General features: G+C 38.6%; 1 protein-coding gene across 3 annotated transcripts in view; it reads right to left on the minus strand.

Annotated features, from left to right (window-relative positions):
• The window catches only part of LOC136864452 (zinc finger protein 888), a 171,552-nt gene that overhangs the window by 99,649 nt on the left and 50,912 nt on the right, over positions 1-20,991 (minus strand). The window contains exon 4 of one of the 3 annotated variants that reach the window (XM_067141465.2): positions 1,763-5,826. The exons of the other annotated variants lie outside the window; for them this stretch is intronic. Within the exon in view, the coding sequence (XP_066997566.1) occupies positions 5,805-5,826 (22 nt within the window). The 3' untranslated portion in view covers positions 1,763-5,804. Of the gene's footprint in view, positions 1-1,762; positions 5,827-20,991 lie in introns of those variants that run through there. 3 annotated transcript variants of the gene reach the window in all.

Raw genomic sequence — 20,991 nt, forward strand, 5'->3', positions numbered from 1 at the left:
GATTTGGATGTCACGTGTAAGGGACATACGGAAAACTTCCACAATGTTCGAGAACGTCGTGTGTAACTGCAACGTGACAGGAGGTTCCATGCTAAGAAACCAATCAAGGAACAGTGAGACTGTGACGTGTACGAGTGACTAAGGGTGGTGATGTGTTGGTCAGTGGAGTGTTCTCGAAGGAATTGGGGAAGGTATAAAACCTGATATCTCGTAAACAACAAGGACTTTGATTCTGGGCTATCTGACTGTGTTGGCCGAAGGCCCTGTCGCTCCGCGAGCAGATAGACGGCCAGGGAGAACTGTTAATGGAGCTGGTAGACGTTGAGTAGAGCCGCAAATGTGTTAGCTAAAAGTGTTAGCAATTTCGGGTAATATTAGGCTCTCGGATGAAGTGTGATTCGTTAGTGAACGATCACAGGGTTTTCCAAACCAGTAATCAATTAGGTGTTGGAACTTAATATAAACCAGCTAGTCTTATTCACGGAAGTTTCGCCTCGCCGTCTAAGTAATGGGATTGAGACCCCAGCGCACAAGAAAGAAGAGAGAAGACCTCAGCTAGACGGAGATAGGCTTCATCTCGTAGTTAAGTATTCAACCAGTTAATATAAATATTCTTGTATAATATAAAGACTTGAGAGACTTATGTCAGAAGTGTATATGATTGTATATGTAATTTTATATATTTATGTATAATCAAGGGTCTTAGAACATAAGTGAAATTCAATGTTTGCCAATCTCAATATATGCTCCCAAGTCCCCAGCCTGCCCTATCCTTAGGATATGACACCTTTCACAATCCTCGTTTGAAATAGGATGAACACATTGATAAATGGTAGGATTCCACGTATCATCTCTCCAGTCACCGGCTTCCCAGTTTACAAATATCCTCGCACTTCGAAAAAATATAAAATTCAATATTTCTTTGCTGACCAACTGTTGTGTGGTTGAGCACATATTGCATCATAATTTGTTCATCCCTACCATCAGTAACTACACTGGAAACTCCAGTCAAATTCCCATAAGCAAGACTGACTCTACTGCGGGGTGTGGAAATTGACAGACTTCTTATTCTACACCCTGTTTAGTGACAAATCTAGATTTCAAAACAATATTACTAAATTGTTATAGCTAAGAGTTCGAATTTTTATGTACTTACATGTTCTGTGAGTGTAAAATGTTCACAAATTATTCTAGTACAACAATTATATTTAATGTTATTGCCATACATTACAATACTAAATATTTTAAAAATATGTAAGTTGGAATGGGACAAGTGCAACACCAAATTAAATTACTTTAAATTCAAAAAAATTATGTAAAGGTAACAAACTATTATTTCTTACTCCAAATGGGACACACTAACATGGGGTTTCCTTAGCCAAAGGTTCAAGTCACTTTATTGCAACTTCACTAACAGCATGACATGATAATTTTATTTCCATGTGAAAAATAATTTCAGGAAACCCCTCTTCCTCCGTAAGCACTTCAATCAGAACGGTACACGCCCTGCGTCTAATTCATGCTCGTCCATGGGATAAATGTATATTCAGACTAACACATCCACAGAGATGTTAGAAGAATATGCATGGGGAAATAGCACACAGAAGGTCTCTGATTTATAAAAGTGTTTATACTGTATATTGAAGTACACACTCCAAGTTATGAAATAATTACTGAAGTCTAGTGCAGTATAATCTGCTACTGATTTTGAAGGAAGGCTGCCATACTAGAATAAGTTATAACATGAAATAAGTGTTACCTTTCAAACAATTCTTTATTAAAAATTGTGGTGTTATACTACTTATACAAAATTATTTACTTCTTGATAATATTAAGCCTTAAACTAAATCAAGGAAAGAAGAAACATTGGCACTTACATCTGATACAGGTTACCAAATTTCTCTGCACTCTATTCTAGTAACAAGCAAAACAATAATTGTTGGCACGTTTTCAGTTTATGTTGAAATTTGCAGATGACGCACTAAACAAACATTCTACTCTCTTCCCTACACTTGGTTCTGGTAAAACCATCTCTCTGTCACTTCCTGATACCTTACAGATATCTTCTACTTTAGGCCTGATCAATGTAAATGCTACTTCTCATACATTTAACCCTGGACAGTCCTGTCCATTCTTGAAGATAACCCTCCCAATTTGCAAGTCTTGTTTGTTGTAAATGTTACTAGTACCCACTTTCCTGCATCTACAATGGAAAAACAGAGTTCAGTATCCCTCCTTTCATCTACTTCCTCAATTATCTCAAGCTGTAAATCTGAGATGTCTTGAGTGGGGCTTCTGCTACTGGAAATACCAAGAGCACTTTCCTCCAAATCAGGATCTAATGGTTTCTTCTTGAAGTCCCCTTCTGTTCTGTATTTACTTTACGTCTCTACTCAATTAGGGTTTAACTTCAAAGAACAACCTCTACAGATGTTATAACTTCTGCACCAGCAGCAATAAACTAAATTTTTGCCAACTCTTCAGTGATCTGCTTCACTGTTTGAAGCAGCAGCAGCTCCTCAAAAGTAGCACTTCTCTGTTGATCAGAACACCTTCAGCTCCTTCACTTGTCTTCCTCTTGTGATCCTCCAATCGTTTCAATGCCCCTTTATCATTTCTGTCCCTTAGCTCTATGTTTCTGTCAAAAGGATTAATTCCAGCTTTCCTGAAGCCACTTAAGATTAAGTCAGGCCGAACATATAACCAGGTTTCCCCCAAGAGGTGTAAGAATTATTTCTTTGGAATTTTTATGCCATGGTGATTATGTTGTCACTGAACAAACACAATGATCTAGTGGCTGAATAAGAGGTGGAAGTTTTAGAATGGTTCCAATGGCTTCCACAGCAGCTACCACTAATCTGTTGTCAATACGACTTGTAGCCATCATATATCAAAAGCACCAGCCTGTTTTCACCAAATGCTGGCAAAAGAGAATTATAAACACACGAGAGGAAGATGTGTCGCTCTCTATCCATCCATTGTTACAAGTGCAAACTCTAGTAGAAAATTCTCCCTACCAACCATAGCTGAGATTCCCCACATGGAAAATACCTGGGGCAAGTGTGCACCACAGCTAAGATTCCTGTCATTAATATTCAAAATAACATAACAGCATTAAAGATAATTTAAAACTGATATCATTACATAAAGTCTTTAGTTTCACCAAAAATTGCCTATACAGTTAAGTTTCCAGGATTTCAAAACACTTTTTCCAGCCAGGCCTGCAGCCATTCTGTCATATATTGTTTATCACCTTCAAAACATGCTTTGAACTGAACTGCCATAATGCTGAAATATGTTCCACCTTACACATTTTAACATAAAACCAACATCTATGCCAGATGCTTAATTAAACACACTGGATTATACAAAATTATAAAATATTAAATTTTTCAATTTTGAATTGATAGTTGTCAGTACATTAATGGAATATACATTCCTGCTTTCACGATGCAATGGGTCAACCACTCAGGTATAACCTGGTATTTCCCAGCTTAATGTTTCATCTTGCACTTCCTAATTAGCTCTGGAATACACAGCTGATTGACAGGTCCCAATACACAATTGGCACCTCTTCCTACCATCTAAATGCAGCTGAACTTTTACCATCTTCTGTTAGCTGGCTTTACAATAAAGTGGAAAGTGGTGTACGGTATTTCCTCACACCCACTGCCTGAAGGCAGCTTACTAACACACTGATTTTTACAATAAGGCATGTAGAGATCTGGGAGAGGTAAGGGTTGTGATGATGATGCTTGTTGTTTAAAGGGGCTTAACATCCAGGTCATTGGCCCCTGATGGTACGAAATGAAATGATACATTAAAAGTTCAAAATCATCCACTGACCAAAATTAAAAATGTCATGAAGAATGAATGGATGGATATGAATTTAAAACAATCAGTGGATCCGACATAAAAACTATCATAAAAATAGTATTACTGACCAAGGGACAACTACTAAAGTACAATCCTGAATCGAGGATGTTTGTTATCTAAAGGGGTCCAAAATACAAGTCAATGGCCCCTCATAATGGTACTTATCACTAGTAAAGTAGAACCATTGTGTTTGTCAGGTTGGGGTACTAATCAAAAGTAGCGCAGACTCACTCACGGTGTTCCCCACATGATGGTAATACAAGTATTGTACGTCGTACAGGTAACGCAGACCTATGGTGTTTCTCGCATAATGTCACCACACATATGCAACACAAACCGATGGTGTTCCTCACCTAGGTGTACTAATCACGGGCGCCGGTATTTCCGTGGTGTTCCTCATATAGTGGGTACTAACCACACGCAACGCAGACCCACGGTGTTGCTCATATAGTGGTACTAATCACAGGCAACGCAAAGATCCGCGGTGTTTCTCACAATGGTACTAACTGGGTACTGGAAACCCATAGTGAACCACTCTCTGCTGCTACTAATCACAAACCTATTGTGTACCTAATATAGTGGTACCACCCGCAAGTAAAGGCATTCCATGGTGTTCCCCGCATGATGGTACTAATCAAAAGCAGCTTCATGGTTCTAATCAATCATCCCTCAGTCACCCCTTTTAGTCGCCTCTCACGACAGGCAGGGGATAACGTGGGTGTATTCATCATCTGCATCCCTCACCCACAGGGGGTAGACAGAGAGAAAAAAAGAAGAAAAAGGAAAGGAACCGTCACTTCGAAAAATGAACGGAAGAAGAAAGGCAGAGGCCACTAACAGCATGAAAATGAAAGATTCCCTAGGCCTTGAATGCCCTAATACCGTTGGGGTCGGAAAGAACAAGATTTGACCAAGCGAGGTTGGAGAGGATAAATGAAAGTTAGGAGCCTGGCACAAGTGAAAGCAGTGTCAGGACACAGCTAAGGGCCCCGTGGTCGCCAACCCACGCTCCCAAGTTGAGAGCCCCTCGGGCCCCTTTTAGGCGCCTCTTACGACTGGCAGGGGATACCGTGGGTGTATTCAGCTGCGCCCCCCACCCACAGGGGGTAGGTAAGGGTTGTATCTTGTTCATTAATATTTACAGTAAGCAGTACGGGATGGCCACCTGAAGTACGAACTTCCAGAAACTGAGAACAGCATGTTTCGTCATCAACAGTAGTTCAATTCAGTACGTAATATCTCAGTTAAATTTTAAACAGTTAAAAGTTGGAAACAGTTAAGTATTTCAGTGTGGATGGCTCCAGTCCAACGTTCTTTAGCTGTGAAATTTTAATGCTGGATAACCATGGACCATGCCTTTACTACCAATTAAAAAGTGGTGTTGTGCAGTGTGTGTGTGTGACAAAAGTATGACAGCACACATGAATAGTTCTAGAATGCAGAGTTCATACAATTGCCCAATTCATTAACGACAGACTAAAAGTATTATGGCCTAGAGGTGTACAAGAAGAAAGAGTTCATTCAATCTATATTGACCGAGCAGCCTACAGTATATGAATGCTGCAACTGCCCTTAAAAGTATTCTCTTTCAACCTCCTATATTTTACGTTTGACCAATGCTATTCACAGAGTTGCAAAAGAGGCACGAAGCCACTTCCCTTAATTCAATGAACTTTCTTCTTCAAACAAGAAGGTGTGAAGGTATCTTAATGTGCAAGGGCTTACTGAGATCAACTATCATAAGCAACACTTCCTCCACAGCTCATAATAATATGATGGAAATTTTGAATAATGCAATTTATTTCTACAATGAAAACCTTCAAAATTTAAGAGTGCTGTTAACTCTTTCCCTTCTGAGTCAGCCATTTCAGTGAGGAATACCCAAAAAGTCTTGCAGAATCCAAAAACTGCATGTGATATTGCATACATCAATTAACTTCAGCTGGATTCCTGAAAACATCAAAAAGTTGGAAACTATCGGTCATGGAATCAGTGGACATCATTTGACACAAAAAATAAATTGAATGCTCTTTGCAGGCCAGTAAGTGAAAAAGTCATTTGTTTGTTAACCAGATCCTCAATGGGGAGTTGCAAAAACTCCAAAAGACATAGTTCCCAGAAACATCAATTTACTTAAATGTGAACCAGTGATCTGCGATGTTGAGCTATCATTTTCAGTGTACAAGAATATATTTTCCGATCACCAACAGAACCAGACTCCTCATAATGAGGAGAAATACTTTGTAACATACTGTACTTTGAACCTGAATGACTTTTCATTAACTCTATCTGAACTCTGCACCGTCAGTGCTACGATGGAATATATTTGATCCGTCTTGAAACATGCTCCTGCCATCTATTGGCTAACCTTCAAACAACATAATTTCCTTTCTATTCGCATACAGCATGCAGAAAAAACATTTCACTTCTGTCACCTCATGTGAACAAATACTCTAATGTTTCCATCAAGGCTGCCGCTTATGATCGTACCATGCACCCAGAGGACATTCTTACTCTTTTAGAGGAGATAGAGTCTGTTGTTAATTTTGATAGTGATACTGATGGACGTGATTGTGGTGGTGGTGTTGGTAGTAAATCTTCACACAGTGATAGCCTGGAAGATGCACGTTTGGGGAGAAGGGATCCAGAATTATGATTAACATTCAAGTGGACCGAGGATAAATTTGTTCCAAATGTGCATAGATTTCAGGTGCCAGAACCAGGTACCTGTCACAATACACACCATATAATCTCGAATACCACCCCCCACCGAATACGACCCGCAACCTTATTCTGAAAGAAATTTAAAAAAAAGTGAGGTCAAAATTATTTAGGCCTACAATCTTTACTAACACACATCAAATGATTAGAAAATACAAATAAAAGTAAACAAACATTTCCAGAATGATAGCCAACGAGTTCATTCATCATCATCATCATCATCATCATCATCAGAACCAACTTCGGAACTTTCATTACCATCACCTTCCCACAAAATGTTGTCGTCACTGCCACCCATAGCATTAGAAATGCTACATTTCCTGAAGCTCTTCCGTATGAGGTCTCCAGGGATACGATTCCATGCCGTCAACATCCACGAATACAGCAGCTGAACTTCTGAGCGCTGAATGCGACCAGTTGGCGTCAGTGTGTGATTATCGGCCTCCATCCATTCTGTATAGAGCTGTTTCAAGGCTGCTTTAAATGGACCGTTCACACAGACATCCAGCGGCTGTAGCATAGACGTCATCCCGCCCGGAATGACTGCTAGGTCGGTTTTCCCATCCTTGATGTTTCTTCACAGCGTCTGTTGTGTGACTGCGATAACTGTCGAGAACAAGCAAGCTCTTTTCTCCCAATAATGCACCAGGGCGACGTTGCCAGACACACTTTACTCAGTCTTCCACAAGTGAACCATCCAGCCGGAGTTCTGAGATCTGACGATAACACCTGCGGGTAGATTTTTAGGAAGCGTCTTTCGCTTGAGGACAATGTACGGCAGCAATTTGGTTTCGTCAGCAAGAATACACAACATTAATGTACACAGTTGTTTTTACTTACCACCTGTTCTAATGGTAACACTTCTCGCACCCTTAACATTCACAGTCCTGTCCACTGGCATTTCAAAGTAGACTGGCGTCTGATCTACATTGCCAATTTGGGAAAGCAAATATGCATTTTCCTTCCGAAACCGAAATATGTGACGCTGAAATGACAATAACTTCTCATCACAGGTACCAGGAAGACACTGTGAAAGTGAGGTACGCCTTCGTACACAACCCATTTTTTAAATAAAAATTACAAATCCATCCTCGGCTGCCATAAACCCTTCAATTGAAAGTTCTTTTGCAATCTCTAATGCCTTTAGCTGACACATTTCGGTTGACACACCATATCCCAATTCCCGCCTTTCTGTCACATATTTATAAAGTTTTTTTCAATTTCTGGAAATGGTACACTCAGTCCACGAAAAGCTCTACGATCACCACTACATGTTAATAGCACATTTTTCTTCTTTCTCCAATCGCGAATACACGACTCGTCAATATCGTACTTCATACCGGTGGCACGATTTCCAATCATTTCGGCTTCCCGAACTACTTTCACTTTCTCACTCGCAGTAAAAGATCGCAAACACTTTGTGGAATTCATGTTAATACTCCGAGAACGCGCGCAAGACTAACACCAAGCGCGGAAGTAGCGTATACCGGAAGCGGAGAGAGCATTGTTGCCAAGCTGCGCCGGCGATGATGTCCGATTTACGCGCATTCGGAAAGATAAATTACCCAAAATTTTAAATAAGACCCGCACCCAATTTTGGAAGCGATACTTTCGAAAAAACAGTGCGGGTGGTACTCAAGATTATACGGTAATCTGTTGGAAAATAGGGGCATGAAGAAGGTGATCACTAGATCAATGTTCCTGAATGGATAAATGTTTATTTCAAACCATCGATAGAGTCTTCTTAAAGAATATTTTGACAGGGAGCATAATCTCTCTGTACACAATATTGATACACTATTCCACAAATGTTTCAAGTACTTTACTTCAGAATCCCCTGGGCTTGATTTCGGAACTACTGCATTTGTCAATGAAGAAATATTATCTAAAGTGGCAGAAGAAACAAATTTTACAAACAGTTCAGGCCCAGGCAACCCCCCCCCCCCCCCCCCCCAACTCTTTTTTCCAGGCTAAAGAAATGGGTGAATAAAAATATCACAGAAATATTAGTGCTTGTTGCTGTGACTCTAATGATGGATGTACAGTAAAATATCATTATGACATTCCTGCAGTGGACAAGGAAAGAGAAAGTGTTATATGAGAAAACATACTATTGAATACCTAATTAAAATCTACCCAACAGTGACATCGAAAGAATTTTTTCCCGACAGGCGTGGATTTTACATCGTGTTTGTAGGGCTACAGTGAAAGCTGTTATGTACTATTTCTGAAGATAAGGAGATTATTAATAGGTGTGGAAAAGGTAAGAGAGCAAATATGAAAACATTTGCACTGAGGTCCATAAAAGTACAGATCACTTTCCAAAAAAATTTATAACACTGAACAGTTAGTCGAACCCTTATGTTTCAGACCAGTGGATTAATAAACGTTCTCTGGTCACACTCTTAGACCATGAATTGTGAGGTTATACTTGCCCATTTGCTAGAGAACGACTTTGGTCGCCATCTTGAACGCAACAACACTTCAGCAATATCAGACACTGGTTCAGACTGACTTGAGTCGAAGGCGTGGGTTTTAACGTTTAAGCTAACTATGTGCTAAGATGCAGATGCCTGTCCACTTCCTGAAGTACTTCAATTTTGTCTTCTTTAGCAAACAATTTCAGGATTATTCCCATATCCGTAACTTGGCTACCACAGGACAAATATGCACCAAGCCAGTCAACTTCCCATAATTAAATTCCTAATCCATACGTTGGCTATCACAAGATGTATATTCACAACGCTGCACTGTACAACTCAACACACAATAAATTTCTAACCAATGACTGGAAAGCAAAATACAAGCACAAACAGGCTCATTAGGTTATTCAGCAATATCACTGCTAACTGGCAAGCAAAACCAATCTTCCCTAAGGCTGCAACTTGCTCCTAGAAGATGAGATTTTGGAGTTCAGGAATTCAAGGCCTTTTCCCATAATTGCACAAATTTCTCTGACCTACCTTCTGAGGTGAGAGGTCCTATCTGTGCTGGAAATCACATTCCGTTCACAAGCGATGACAAAAATAATTTTTAAGGCTGGAAGAAAAGTGATCGTACTAAGCATTAAAAGCAAAAGTTTAGGACATGAAAAAGAAGTATTTTTATATTTATACGCGTCGCCATATATAGGTTTCAATAAACATTGCTCATTCACGCGCGTTTTTCATATTAATGTCGATATTCCATTTGAATTACAAACTATCCACTAAATCCACTTGATTAGATTTCATTTGAAAGCGGCCAAAGAGTGAAGGACTTCCAGCCATTGGCGTACAAAGCTGAAATGGCGGAATTTGAATGTTTGATGATAACAAAAAAGCTAAAATCGGGAGAAATAATAGAATAATTGGGAGGCAGGAAAAACTATCGAAAATCTGGAGTCTCCCGCCTAAATCGGGAAAGTTGGCAGGTATGCTCCATGGTTCCCAGCCCTATGATGACTGCAGTGTCTTACCACAGCACTGAGAGAATGTCTCCTCTCCCCTCAATGCCACCATACTTGCGATTCACAGTGTCTGGGCATCCTAGAACAGCATCACTTCAAGTACCAGCTTTACTCTGGTATTAACGATAGCCTACACATGGGACAGTTAACTTGATGCCGGCTACTGAGATGCAATGTGTGATGAAAATACTTCATTGTAATAATCTATACATATAATATAACATGTCCTGACTGACTGATTCATCATCGCCGAGCCAGAACTACTGGAATGAAATGAAACTTTGGGGATACATTTATATTAGGGTGTAGGTGCTCACTAAGGGAGGATTTTCGGATATTCCATCGCTAAGGAGGTGAAAAGGAGGCTGAATTTTTAAAATGAGGATATCTACATCTCAAAAAGATAAATGTTTACAAATGCAAAAATTGGTATTTGGAATCTCCCTTAAAAATAAAGAAACATGTACTTTTTGTTTTTGGAAAATCCCATTGGGGGGATGAAAAAAATTGGGAAAAGGGGTTGAACACCTATTATGAGGAGACATATCTCGAAAACTGAAGGTTTTACAGACATGAAAATTGGTATTTGAAATCTCCTTTGATAATAAACACGTACTTCTGTGTTTTTGGATAATCCAATGAATAGGGGGTGAACAGGAGTGACAAACTGGGTGAATTAAAAAAAAAAGACTATAACTGGAAATTATCTCAGACATGCAACATATTACACATTTGAAAACTGGTATTTGGAATTTCCTGCAAAAGTGAAGGAATAAATTTTTTTTTTTTTTTGGAAAATCCACTTAAGGGGAACTGAAAAAAGGTGTGAATTTTAAAATGAGCATATCCGCAGTATATCTCAAAAACGTAACATGTTGCAGATGTGAAAATTGTTATTTGGAATCTCCATTAAAATAAGGAAACGCATTCTTTGGTTTTCAGAAAAAAAAAAAAAATCTTAACAAGAGGGGGGGGAGTTAAATAATCAAAAAATTTGTTGAATTATTTGTATGATAATGTATATATACCAAAAAAATCTAAAGATGATAAACATGAAAACTGGTATTTGATATCTCCTTTAAAAATGAGGAAACACGCATTTGGGGGGGGGGGGGGAATCAACTTGCTGGGGGGAGGGGTGATGAAAACGGAGATGAATTCCTTTTACAAGGATAGATATATCTCAAAAACTGAAGATGTTAGTCGTGATAATTAGTATTTGGAAGCTCTTTTAAAGAAACGGGTAGTTTGTTTTTAGAAAATTCACTTTGAGCGGCGAGTGTGAAAGGAAGTAAAAAAAAGAATCCTTTTCTGGAGAACCTTATATCTCAAAACTGAAGGTTACAGAAATGGAAATTGGTATTTGGAATCTCCTTTAAAAATAAAGAAACAGGCATTTCTTGGGTGGGGGGAAACCAACTTAACGGGCGGAGGTGGAGTGAAAAAGGAGTTTTTAATTATTTTCATGAGGATACTTATTTGTCAAGAACTGAAGATGTTACAGACGTGAAAATTAGTATTTGGAATCTCCTTTAAAAATAAAAACGCATTTTTGGAGGGAAATCAACCTGGGCCGTGGCGGTGAAAAAGGAGTTGAGTTCTTTTTTGTGAGGATACATGTACCCGTATCTCAAAACTGAAGATGTTATGGTCATGATAATTGGCATTTGGAAGCTCCTTTATAAATAAAGAAACAAGTATTTTTGGTTTTCGGAAAATTCACTAAAACGGGAGGGTGAAAGGAAGTGAGAAATTTAATTCCTTTTATGGAGAAACTTAGATCTCAAAAACATAAGGTTACACACGTGAACATTTGTCTTTGGAATCTTCTTTAAAAATAAAGAAACAAACGCATTTTGGAGGGGGGGATCAACTTAACGGGCTGGGGTGAAAAAGGAGTTGAATTATTTTTGTGAGGATACTTATATCCCAAAAACTAAGGATGTTAGAGGCATGAACATTTGAATTTGGAACCTTCCTCCAAAGTAAAGAAACATGTGTTCTTTTATCTTCAGAAAACCCACTTAACGGGGGGTTAATGAATTGAAAAATTAGTTGAATTCTTTGTATGAGGATACTTATATCGCAAAAGCTAAAGATGATCAAGAGGAAAAATGGGTATTTGTAATCTCCTTTAAAAATAAAGAAACATGCACTTTTGGGGAGGGGGAATCAACTTAACGGGTAGGAAAGGGGTAGGGTGGGGGGTGAAAAAGGAGTTGAATTACTTTTATGAGGGTACTTATATCTAAAAAACTGAAGATGTTACAGACGTAAAAATTAGTATTTGACATCTCCTTTAAAAATAAACACCCATTTGTTTTTTCGGAAAATCAGCATAAGGGGTATGGGGTTGAAAATAAGTAACTACGGAGTTGAAATATGTTTATGACGATACTTTATCTTAAAAACCGAAGCTGTTGCGGACGTGAAAGTTGGAGTTTTGAATTTCCTTTAAAAATAAACACGCACGTATTTTTTTGATTTCGGAAAGTCCACTTAAGGTGGGAGAGGGGTGGAAAGAAGTCAAGAAGAAGAAGAAGTTGAATTATTCTTATGAGTATACTCTACTCTCAAAAACTGATGGGTTTACAGACATACAGACATGAAATCTGGTATTCGGAATCTCCTTTAAAAATAATTAAACACGTACTTTTTTTTTGTTTTTGGAAAATCCACTTAAGGGGCTGAAAAGAATTGGAAAAGTGGGTGAATTTTTAAAATGAGTACCAGTGTATCTACATTATATGTCAAAAAGTTGACATGTTAGAGACAAGAGACTTGGTATTTTGAAAGTCCTGTAAAAATACAGGAATATTTACCTTTTTGTTTTCGGAGAACGCATTTAACAGGGGGTGAAAAGAAGTGAAAAATAGTTTATCTTTTATAAGGATACTTATATCTTAAAAGCTGAAGATGTTACAGATGCGAAAATTGGTATTTGGAATCTTCTTTAAAAATAAAGAAACACGTATTATTTTTTTCCGAAAATACACTTAGATGGGGGTGGGGGATGGACTGATCAAGGGGTTGAATTCTTCTTATGGGGATACTTGTGTATATCTCAAATACTGAAGATGTTACAGATGTGGGAATAGGCATTTGGAATCTCCTTTAAAATAAAAATATGGATTTATTTTTTCAACTTGAGAGAAGACTGTTTCTCACATATAAAGTTCTATGTCACATGGTTGTCTTAGCCCCAAAAGGTAATACCAGAAACATGGTTTACAAAGAATTTTGGGGGTAAATTAAACTCAATTTTTGGGCGAGTTCTTATACTTGAGGAATTTCAGATAATATCTTAGTACAATGCTGAGGAACTATTACTTTGATCAAATTACAAAATCCACGCGAGCGAAGCCACGGGTAAATGCTAGTAATAATGTTATTGGTTTTATGTCCCACCAACTACTTTTGTGGCAATTTTTCCTTTTTTTGCTAGTGTTCTAACGTCTCACTAACACAATGGTTTTCAGTGACACAAGGGCTAGGACTGGAAAGGTAGCAGCCATGGCCGTTAATTAAGGTTCATCCTGGAGATTTGTATTCTTATTTGTCTGCAGACAGATGCCTGGATTCAATTGCTGTCTCCGTCCACGAAGAACAAACTTCGCAGCACTGAAGTTCCACTCACTGGCAGAAGTAGTGACAGGTATGCAATGTACTTTATGGACAATATGGGTGAATAAAAGGAATTGAGAACTATATTTTTGTCACCACTGCAGGACTTCTTTATCACCACCGTTACCTTTTTCAAGATGGCGTACGTGAAGAATGTAAGTGAAGATAGCTCCCGGTTCTCTTGCGAAATAATCGGGAATAAGTGTGGTGTAAACAAGAAGCGAGTGAAGAATGGTATCCAGTGTGAAAAGTGTTTAATTTGGTACCATTTTGAGTGTATATGTAGTACTGGTTTTGCTAAAAATGAAGATACTTGGACCTGTGTTAGCTGTGGCGAAAGCAATGTGAATAGCGGTAACAAACTTAGGCCTACAACGGTCAACGAATCGCTGGCGTCTGATTCCTTGGAGGATGGAGGTAATGATAATGTAATTCTCTCTTTACTGCAACAGGATTTACAGGCATTAAAAGCGGAGAATGAGATTTTAAAGGAGAAGGTACGTTTACTGGAATCGAAAGTACTGGTACCAGTAAACACTCAGAACACAGGTGGTTCCGTGAATTCTAGCGCGTGGTGTCAAGTTGCTTCAGATTCTAGGAGGAAAAGTGTACAGTTTAATAAGGACAACTTTGTAATTGACACCAAAAATAGATTTTCAGCCCTGAGGGAAGTAAGCGATACGCAAGGTATCCGTATGGGAAGCAGTCAAACGTATAGCGCAAAATCCGTTACGAGAAGCGGCAAAGTTAGGCCTAAAATCCCACACAGTGCACCGGCAAAAGTGTCGAACATTCTTATATTTGGTGATAGCCAGGCGAGGGGAATTGCGGAGAAAATGAACAATGAAGATATTGCAGCATCGGCCGTCATCTATCCTGGGGCTCCAATCAAGAAGGTATTGGAAAACACGGAACAGGCAGCAAGAAATCTCGGAAGTTGTGATGCAGTAGTGATCATTGGCGGGACGAACGACGTAGCTCACAATGACGCTAAGAATGTCATTTCTCAACTTAAATGTACACTAGGTAAGCTGACTCACACTAACATCCTTGTAGTGAACGTGCCCCACAGGCATGATTTGATTAGAGACTTGTGTGTGAACACTGAAGTGGACAAAGTTAATACAGATATGGTTAAAATTTGTAAACATTTTCGTAATACACAGGTAATAGATAGCAGCAGTTTCGAGAGACACTGTTACACAAAGCATGGTCTTCATCTAAACAATTCAGGTAAACGAAAGATAGCAAATATTGTTCTAGATTTTATTAATCTTAAGATATGTACTGTAAAAAAGGCAACTCCCTTGAGTTATAATACTGACCAGGAAAACTAGTAGAAAGAGTCAGCTGTACTTCAAGCTGGCTCAGCCAACTAGAAAATGAAACTCAGGAAAGTAAGGAATTTCAAGTTACCCAATTGCAACAGTCAAGTCTTAGGGAGGAAGGGGGTCTGAGATTGCTCTTGGTAAACTGTCAGAGCGTAGTAAATAAACAATAAAAATTTGGTACATTGATGGAATCTTATGAGACTGATGTGGTGATAGGAGTGGAATCGTGGTTGAGAGAAGGAGTGGGTAGTAGAGAAGTATTTCCAGAAGGGTACACAGTCTATCGTAGAGACCAAGGAGATAAAAAGGGAAAGGGGGGGGGGTTATTCTGGTGAAGGAAACTTATTGTTCACATGAATGGTTTACCAATGAAAGGGATGAAATAATAGGGATAAAATTAGTTTGTGATAATATGAAGGAGGTGGGAATTATAGGAACATACAGGCCTGGAAGAGAGGAAAGAGACATGGAAATATATGAGAAAATAATAGATTATACTCATAAAAACAATCATAATGATATGTTAATAATTGGGGGAGATCTAAACTTGCCTGAAGTTGAATAGAATGGAGCTGCAAGTGAAGCCCATGAACAGAAACTGGCAAATAAGTTAATTTGGGAGGGAGGATTTACACAAGTAATACAAGAACTGACTCGTCTCAATAACTTGCTAGATGTATTCTTGGTTAAACCATGGGAAATTGTTGATAAAACTGAGGTAATTGAAGGAATAGGTGACCATAATTCTGTAATAATGGATGTAGGACTTGTACCAAAAAGGCTTAATAAGAGGGTCACACAAGATAAGAAATTGTACAGAAAAACTAAAGTTGATGAATTTAGGACTTACCTTAAATCACAATTCAGTTGTTGGATAAGTGAAGGGAGTAATGTGGATACACTCTGGGCTAAATTTAAAGGAATCATCTGGGAATGAGAGAAGAGATTTGTACCTGTTTAGAAGGGTAAAATGACCTCAGACCCTATTGATTATACAAGGGAAATAAGAAAATTAAAAAGAAAATGTAGAATAGTAAACAGGAAAATCAAAGAGGGTAGGGAGAGTAGAGAAACTAGAAAACAGCTAATGAGGGAACTGAATAGAGTGAAAAAGGAAGCAAAAGAATTATATGAATGGCACACTTCAAGAGGGTAATGACCACAAAGGGAAATGGAAAAAGCTGTATTCATATATCAGGAATCAAAAAGGAAAAGGAATCCAAATTACTACATGGTGGAGAAGGGGGTGAACACTATTTAACAGATACTGAGAAAGCAAACCTCTTTAGTAGGCAAGTCAGAGATTCAGTAGATGATTGTCAGGAGTTGGAAACCAAAACAGAAGATAGAGAGGGAGAGACACGGAGGGGAAACAAGAAGCTTCTCATTCACAAATGAAGATATTTTCAGAGAAATCCAACTGCTTCAGCAAGAAAAAGCAGCAGGAAGTGATCAAATTACTGGGGAGGTGTTAAAGACAATGGGGTGGTACATAGTGCCTTATTTAAAAATTTTCTTTGACTATGTCATAAATAATAGTGCAATACAAAAGGAATGGAAGGAATCTATAATAATACCAATTTATAAAGGAAAGGGTGATAAAAGGAAACCAAGATAACTACAGCTCAATCAGCCTGACCAGTATAATTTGTAAAATACTGGAGAGTTCAATACCAAAGTACATCAGAGGGATTTGTGATTATAAAAATTGGTTCATGAAGAGCCTGTATGGATTTAGAAAGAAATTTTCTTGTGAGGCACAACTGGTGGGATTTCAGCAAGACATATCAGATCAATTGGATTCAGGAGGCCAGTTAGATTGCATAGCCATAGATCTTTCCAAAGCCTTTGATAGAGTGGAACGTGGAATATTATTAAAGAAATTGGAGGAAATAGGATTGGACGTAAGGGTTACAAGTTGGACAAAAACATTTCTAAATTCAAGGGTTCAGAAAATCAAAGTAGGAAATAATATATCGCAGGAAGAGAAAATTCGGAAGGGAATTGCACAGGGTAGTATAATCGGTCCGTTACTTTTCTTAATATACGTAAATGATTTAGGGAATAATATAACATCAAAAATAAGATTGCATGCAGATGACATAATTGTTTATAGGGAAATAAATACCATTGAGGATTGTTCAGAATTACAAAGGGACCTTGGAAGTATCCAACAATGGGTTGAAGAGAATAATATGATGGTTAATGGAGACAAATCAACTGTTACAAAATTTACAAACAGGAGTTTTAAAACTGAATTTGAATATACTTTGGATGAGGTAGTTATCCCAAAAGATGGCAAGTGCAAATACTTAGGTGTGAGATTTGAAAGTAATTTGCACTGGAAGGGTCATGTGGATGACATTGTTGGGAAAGCATACAGATCATTACATGTCATAATGAGGCTACTTAAAGGATGCAACAAAGAATTAAAAGAGAAAAATTACTTAAGTACGGCTTGTCCATTATTGGAATATGCAAACAGTGTTTGGGATCCTCACGAAGAATACCTAATAAAAGAAATAGATAGTGTGCAGAGGAAAGCAGCAAGATTTGTAACAGGGGATTTCAGGAGAAACAGTAGTGTATCAGAAATGTTAGAGGAACTTGGGTGGGAAACTTTAAGTAAGAGAAGGGAGAAAACTAGACTTATAGGATTATATAGAGCCTATACAGGAGAAGAAGCATGGGGAGAAATCTGTGAGAGGCTTCAGTTGGAAAATAATTAAATCGGCAGGACCGACCACAAATATAAAATTAGAAGGAATTTTAGCAGAAGTGACTGGGGTAAATTTTCATTCATTGGGAAGGGTGTGAAGGAGTGGAACAGTTTACCAGGGGTAGGGTTTGGTCTTTTTCCAAAATCTGTACAGATATTCAAGGAGAGAATAAACAGCAACAGAGAAAATAAATGACATGTTAGAGGGCATTTGACCAGTGCAGGTTAATGTAAATAAAAAATGTGTGTGAATAAATTAATTCCATCCCCAGGTATAAGGAGTTTGGACAGCCAAAGTAGGGAACTGCCTGTAGGGGGTGAAGTACAGTGGGGACTTCAAGGGCCCTAGGACCGCTACGGTAGCTGTGAAGGCCCTTCAGGAACTCTGAAAAGTGATGGCAAAAGGGGCTCTGGTTAAGACGCAGCAGGTCATTATGCTACTTAGGTTCCAGAATGGGTAAAAAAAAAAGTAAATAAATGCAATGTAAATTTTAATCTTATTCCAGTTGTATAGTATCATTTGAAGTAATTCCACATACTGTATATCAGTTGACTATATTTGTAAGTAGTACAGGAGATATTATAAGTAGAATTTTGTAAACAATATAAATTTATTAAGGATGAGCTGTGTGTTTAATAGAAAAAATTGTTAGCGTAAATAGTATAATATTGTATTATAGGAAAATTTTCTTCTCTCGTTAATTTAATATTTAGTGCTTGACAATAATGTATTTTAGTGTACCATTTGCACCGAGGTAGACACCTCATTTGCAAATAAAGAGATTTTGATTTGACAGGACTTCACTTTCTTTATCTCAGATCTAGTGACACTCAGTTCACTGCAGATCAGATTTGCCTGGTGTAAAAATGGGAAACAAGAGGCCACCCACCATCTTCAGGGCTGCCGACGGTGGGATTAGAACTCACTATATCCCGAATGCAAGCTCACAGCTGCACGACCCTAATCACATGGCCAACTCGCTTGGTAAAATAGCTCTATGGTTGCTGCAATCCTTTCTGTTCCCTTTCCGAAGCCATTTCATCCCTGCCATTCCACTATACATCACCATATCAGGTCTAAACTCATCTATTCATGGCGCTTTTTGACACTTTACCGTCCTTTCTAGTTCTCGAGCATAATTTCACTGCCTGTGTAGTTCCCCTTCCCATGAACCCTATCGTTCTGGACTTCAACAGAAAAATTTCCTTTTATGTTAAGAAGATTCCCTAGGGTTTACAATGAGTTAACTGTATACATTCTATTCACTATTAATTTCCTTTTCATTCCCTTGCTATTTTAATTTTGTTATTACAGTCCAGACTAAGCATTTCGAGGTTATTACCAAAATCTTCCCACGATTTCATCTTGGACTCAAAAATGGTTTGTTTCACTTTATTTGTTTCATCTACAAACAATACCCTATCTACACACAGTTAATGTTAGGAGCCTTTTTTGGTATGCCTTCATTTAACATTTACAAGCTACACAAATTTCTTCGCCCTACCAAGATGTTCATCTTTTCCGTACATTATACACTATTGTTCCTTGGCTTTTCACTGCTGTTTCTACTACAGCATCGCTATATACCACCCATTCTCATTCCACATCCTGAATGTGCTGACTGTCTATTCTTTGGTACTTTTCACTGATCATGCTCACATGTTTCAGTCTAATTACTTCATCCTGGAGATTTTCTATCTGTATCTGTCTGCAATGAACCTCCGTGGCTCAGGCGACAACGCGCCGGCCTCTCACCACTGGGTTCCGTGGTTCAAATCCCGGTCACTCCATGAGAGATTTGTGCTGGACAAAGCAGCGGCGGGACAGGTTTTACTCCGAGTAATCTGGTTTTCTCTGCCATATTTCATTCCAGCCACACTCTCCAATAGCACTTCATTTGTCATTCATTAATCATTGCCCCCAGGAGTGCGACAGGCTTCGGCAGCCGGCACAATTCCTATCCTCGCCGCTAGATGGGGCTTAATTCCATTCCTGACCCGGTCGAATGACTGGAAACAGGCTGTGGATTTTCATTTTCATCTTTCTGCAGATAGGACTTCACTTTCTCTATCCTAGGCTTAGTGATACTTATTTCACTGCAGATCAGACCAGCGGTCCGTGTAATAAAAAATAAACCTGGAACATCTGTACGTTCAGATTTTCTGAATCCAATGTCAATTATGATGTAGTCTACTATGGATCTCATGCCTCTACTCTCCCGTGCGTGTGGTGAATAGCCTCATGATTGAAGAATGAATCCCATACTAGCACAGAAATCCGGTAAATACTTTCCATTCCTATTTACTTCCATATCTACCACATATTTACCTATCACCTTCTCATCCTTCAGTTCTGTTTTCAATTGTGGCATTGGAATTGTCCATTAGGACTACCACACTATCCTGTCCTTGCTGTTGACTATGACTACAATGTCACCCAGTGCTACATAAACTTGTCTACTTCCATCTTCATCTGCTCCCTCACATGATGAATACCCCAAGACAATTCTCGTCCTAATTCGTCCAACTGCTAATTCTATCCACATCAATCGTTCATTTACTTGCTTAACAGTAACAATGTTGAGTGCTATGGAATTTCCAATGGAACTGCACACCACCACACACTGCCCTTCCCCTTTTAATACCTGTCAAGAACTTCTTCCTGTATCTTCCTAATCATCTCCCCTTACCTGAACATCATTAACGTTCTTTGCTAGGGGTTTAACATTGCAATGCCACAAAGATTTTCAGCAATGCAAGGAAGAGAAAGGGCTAGCATTGGGAAGATATTGGCTGTGGCCTTTAGGGTACAGCCCCAGCATTTGCCTGGTGTGAAAATGGTAAACCAAAAACCATATTCAGGGCTGCCGACTGTGGGATTCAAACCCATCATCTCCGGAATCCAAGCTCACAGCTACGCGACCCTAACCCTAACTCTTAGTACATTCAGATGCACCCTCTTTGCCAACTGCTTCCCTCCTTAAGCCCCATCGATATTAATACAGTAAAACCTTGTTAATTCGAAGTCGTTGGGACTCAAAAATCGGACTTCGAATTACGTGATTTCGAATTAACCACCAATTCGCAATTCAGAAGTACCAACCCTTGCCGCATTACAAAATATTCTAAGGCCCGTTACTCCATGTATTTAACCTTGATTCACAGTTTATACCTTTCAAATGCCATGAAAAAAGAACTATTTCCAAAATGTATCCAAGAAAGTGCATTTACAGTATTCAAATAATACACTCGGATATCTCACTGGTAAACAT

Source organism: Anabrus simplex, chromosome 2 (assembly GCF_040414725.1).
Source record: "Anabrus simplex isolate iqAnaSimp1 chromosome 2, ASM4041472v1, whole genome shotgun sequence".
Lineage (NCBI taxonomy): Eukaryota > Metazoa > Arthropoda > Insecta > Orthoptera > Tettigoniidae > Anabrus > Anabrus simplex.